Genomic DNA, 4416 nt, shown 5'->3' with positions numbered 1-4416 from the left:
GTATGAACCTTAACAAAACTCAATAACAAGAAAACTCTACATTTAGAAACTAATGTCAGTGAAAAAAAATTCCTAGGATAATCTGAATTTTCCTTTTAAAATATCAATTACTGTGACACAGACAAACTTCAACATGAAATTGAAACACCACTTCTATCACATGCTCTATAGCTTGCTTTTGAATAACCACACTCAATCAAACGGAAGAGCAAGGAGGAACTCGAGTGGGTAAAGGACGAACAAGGGATTACAAATGATGAAGGAATATTAAAAGTCCAAAAATATCACAAATTTGTTTCTCCAGATCAGTCACAGTTATTAAGCCGAGTCAATGGAAAATATTGGGTACACTTCTATAATGACTTTGAATCACAGTATTAAGCAAAATACTGAAATGTTAATAAATGAATACATAAAACAAATAAGTGAATAAACAAATGTCAAGTACGATATTCATATATGTTAACTGTTACATATTGAACTACACTGTTGTCAATCAATGCATACCAGTATTACAATCATAAAAAAATAAAATATTAATAAACTAATAATGCTTAGCTAAAAATAAAAATAATGCTGCGATCTCATCACCCTAGCCAACAGTAGTGAATTAAACAATTATAAAAAATAAAAATAACAGATTTTGATTAGATATGCAGTTACACTATAGTTCCTGAGTACCATATACTGTTCTGATATCTGAAGAATCATCATCCATAATTCTTAGTGGGCCTATTGTTTGTACTGCATCAGTAAAACATAAGTCATATTTTGCAAGATAACACAATCCACTTCTCTTCACTAACTAACATCACATAATTTCTTTCACAGGAAAAATAATTCTTGTACCCATCCACAGACATCACCAATGAAACACAACAAAAACAACACTTCTTAAAGTTTGGAAGGAAAAAAACAACTTATTTCTATAGGCATGACATTCAAGACCTTATGAGATGCAAGGGAATAATACATGGTTATTGGACCTTTAAAAACATTATTGTCAAGACTGCTTCACCAAAAGACTGTTCTTAAACATGTCACTGAATTTCTTGTTCTCTTTCCTTAGTTCCTGGTCTACTTGGAGCATCAATTTCCGTACTGCTGTGTCTGGAATAGGGAAGAGGTAAAGAATTGGTACAAGAGAATTTTAAAACTACTTTCCAGCTTAACATGAACATTGAATATCAAACCTGTAAAATTATGCTGTTAGTAATGTGCAAGTCAACTGAAAAATTATATTATCCATTTTATAAATCAACCATTTGAATTACTTTCCTGTACTAATTATATCACTGTTAAATCGAGGATACATAAAGCTTTACTTACTTTAAGTAATAATCAAAGCCATAGTCTAATTATAATTTCACAACCATAAAAACCTCTAAACACTTGAATTACCTTCTACAAAAAACAGAACTACAAACCCAAAGAAATTCTCTAAGTGAACAATAAAAACAAGACAAACAAATATGAACAAAAGTATACATATATCTTAAAACACCTTTGCAATCCGTCAAAACAATCTATTCAGAAAACCCGTACCGCAACCTACCTTTGCCTTCAGATATTGCATTAGCTTCTTTTAGGGCTTCTTTCGCCGCATCGTAGTCGCGGAGGTGGAACTGAGCGAGCCCAAGGCGATACCAACCCTTCACATTCTTGGCTGGAACTCTGTCACCTGCTTGCAACACTCAACCACTCTCTCGTACCTTACCGGTTCTTGCTTTAATAAGCATGCTGTTAAAGATGATGTGAAAAACTACCATTATTTTATTACTATCACTAATATGGAGTCATGGCAAGTCTTCCAAATAGAGGATTTGATGACAGGCAACCTCTCAATGTTGTATTTGCCCAGCAGAGGAGAATCAAATACAAGGTCAGCTATTTTCTTAGCAATAAATTTTGTCTTGAAATAAATGACAGAATGCAATCACAACACAAAAACTAGGCCTCAACTGTATATCACTCAAAGGACTGCATACTTTGAGGACAGCCACAAGAGTTCATGAACTGCTACCTAGACATAAATATCCAGATCCAAAACATAAAAGCAGTGAAATGATTCAAGCAAAACGATGAGAAGGAAAAAGAGACTCAGAGGGCAGGAAACCAAGAATGCAAATACTACAAAGCCTGTTCCAGTACCTGCCAAATTGTTGTGCAAATCGGCCGTTAACATCATCACTGCGTCTTTTGTCTCTTGGGGGAGTTTTGGGGCAGCGCGACTTTGACCAAAATGTTTGTTTGGATTCATGTCCTGATCCACTGCTTTCATATACATGAGTCCACTGAAAAAATGGGTAATGCTGAATATTGTCATATATAATCAATGAATAATATCATTTATTTCATGCTATTAATGACTTTTCTTTCAAGTGACTACAAAAGAACATACAAAAATAAGTATAAAAACAACAAAAATTAAAAGTAAAATTCAGAATAAGTAAACTAATAAAATTAATAATAATAATAATAAGTTATAATAACAATATCCAATAATAATAATAATTGCCAATTATGATAATAATAACAATGACAACAGCAATGACAAAAATAATAATCAACAATAACAGAATAATGATATTAAGAGAATGAACTTTTACACTAGACCAATCTCACAACCCACACCCATATCCATGCACATACACACACATATGCTTAAACAAATGCACAAACACAGACAGACAGACAGACAAATAGACAGACAGAGACAGACAGACAGACAGACAGAGACAGATACAGACAGACAGACAGACAGACAGACACAGACAGACACAGACAGACAGACAGACAGACAGACAGACAGACTGACTGACTGACTGACTGACTGACTGACTGACTGACTGACTGACTGACTGACTGACTGACTGACTGACTGACTGACTGACTGACTGACTGACTGACTGACTGACTGACTGACTGACTGACTGACTGACTGACTGACTGACAGATAGATAAAGACAAACAGACAGACTGACAAACAGATAGATAAAGAAAAACAGACAGACTGACAAACAGATAGATACAGACAGACATAAGCTACATAGACACCCACAAAAACACACACAAGCACGCACGCACGTACGCACAAATGTACTCCACACACCTATGATAATTCCTTATGGCCTTCTTCAACTGCTGCTGCTTGAAGTGGTCATTTCCCTTTTGCTTGAAGCCCACTGCCTTCTCCAATTTATACTGGATTCTCTCTTCTGGGGTCGCGGATGAAGGCAGATCACAAAGTTTTTCTTCACTGTGCGGCAAAGAACCATTTTCTTTGTCGACAGGCGACTGCACTTCACTTGCCACAGACATTGGACTTTCTGTAAAACGGTATTTATGTCAGTATAATATCATAAATAGGAAAGTTAGGTGAACAATGAATAATTAAAAATCCTTCTCAACTATATAGGGCAACAAAATTTTACATGATTAAAATGAAAATCAAGAATACACAATGCAACATAGCTTAACCACAAAAGACCTGCAGTTGAAATGCTGCAGAAAAAGAAAGCATCAAGAAGTTTTTTTAAGAAAAGATGTAGATTTATAAACTCAGCGACAGACAAATTATATTTCGTCAATTCTTGAGTTTGAGCATTTGACAAAAGATTGATACAAATTGCTAAAAACAAAAACTTGAGCTTATCTGCTTCACAAAACGTTATTCACACATCATTTTGTCTTTACTATATAAACTAAATGGCTATCAAGATATATAAACTGAAAGATCTTCAAAACACTTTGTTATAATAAACAGTCTGTTTTCTTTAACTTCAGGTCTTTGTAGGTCCATGGAAACCATTCTCTCCATCCCCTCTGCATTCCTTTTCATATCTCTATTTACGTTTTTATCATATCTGTCATCTCTCCTTCCCTTCCTCCTAAAATATAATTTGCTTACATCAACATATCGCTACTCACTCACTGCTGAGTCAATTGAGTGCAAACCCAGGACCTTGTAAAGACAGAAGCCTACAGAGCTAGGCTCCTTCTACTTTCTGGAATAGTTTCTCTTAAATGTCTCCAAAAGCTTATTCACATCAGCAACACTAATTAAAACTCCCCTTTATTTCACCTTTCTGTGATACTCTTCACCTCACTCTTTCAACTTCTCTTCCCACCATCTCTTCCTCTTCGTCCTGTCGTCTCACTTTCACAGTCAATGCCACCATACCAATATCTCAATGACAGCAGCCTCCTCTTGCATCAGTACATGCAGTCTGTATGCCCTTCCTAACCTTTATCTAATTAAAAGACAATCATGGTAGTTATTGCATGCTGTCACACACACAGGTTTTTTCAATGTACAACTCCTATCTTGCTGCTTCAGGCATGTGCTGGCAATAAGTTAGTCTTTTCTCTCAGTAAAACTAAGTAGTTTTTTTAAACCCTCCTTTATTTCTACGG

The 4416-nt window shown here is 35.2% G+C and overlaps 1 protein-coding gene across 2 annotated transcripts in view; it reads right to left on the bottom strand.

The window, feature by feature from the left end:
* Window positions 1-282: 282 nt before the first annotated feature.
* LOC125037400 overlaps window positions 283-4416 on the bottom strand; it is a 5461-nt gene continuing 1327 nt past the window's right edge. The window contains exons 2-5 of one of the 2 annotated variants that reach the window (XR_007115970.1): window positions 3113-3329; window positions 2152-2294; window positions 1556-1740; window positions 283-1110 (exon numbers count right to left, since the gene is read on the bottom strand). Coding sequence is in view for 1 of the 2 variants with exons in the window: in XM_047630538.1 (XP_047486494.1) it covers window positions 1004-1110; window positions 2152-2294; window positions 3113-3321 (459 nt within the window). In the remaining variant the exon portion in view is untranslated. The remainder of the gene's footprint in view (window positions 1111-1555; window positions 1741-2151; window positions 2295-3112; window positions 3330-4416) is intronic. The other variant, XM_047630538.1, reaches the window with a different exon arrangement.

Source organism: Penaeus chinensis, chromosome 23 (assembly GCF_019202785.1).
Source record: "Penaeus chinensis breed Huanghai No. 1 chromosome 23, ASM1920278v2, whole genome shotgun sequence".
NCBI classification, from domain to species: Eukaryota; Metazoa; Arthropoda; class Malacostraca; order Decapoda; family Penaeidae; genus Penaeus; species Penaeus chinensis.
This window is presented reverse-complemented; position numbering and strand designations above follow the sequence as displayed.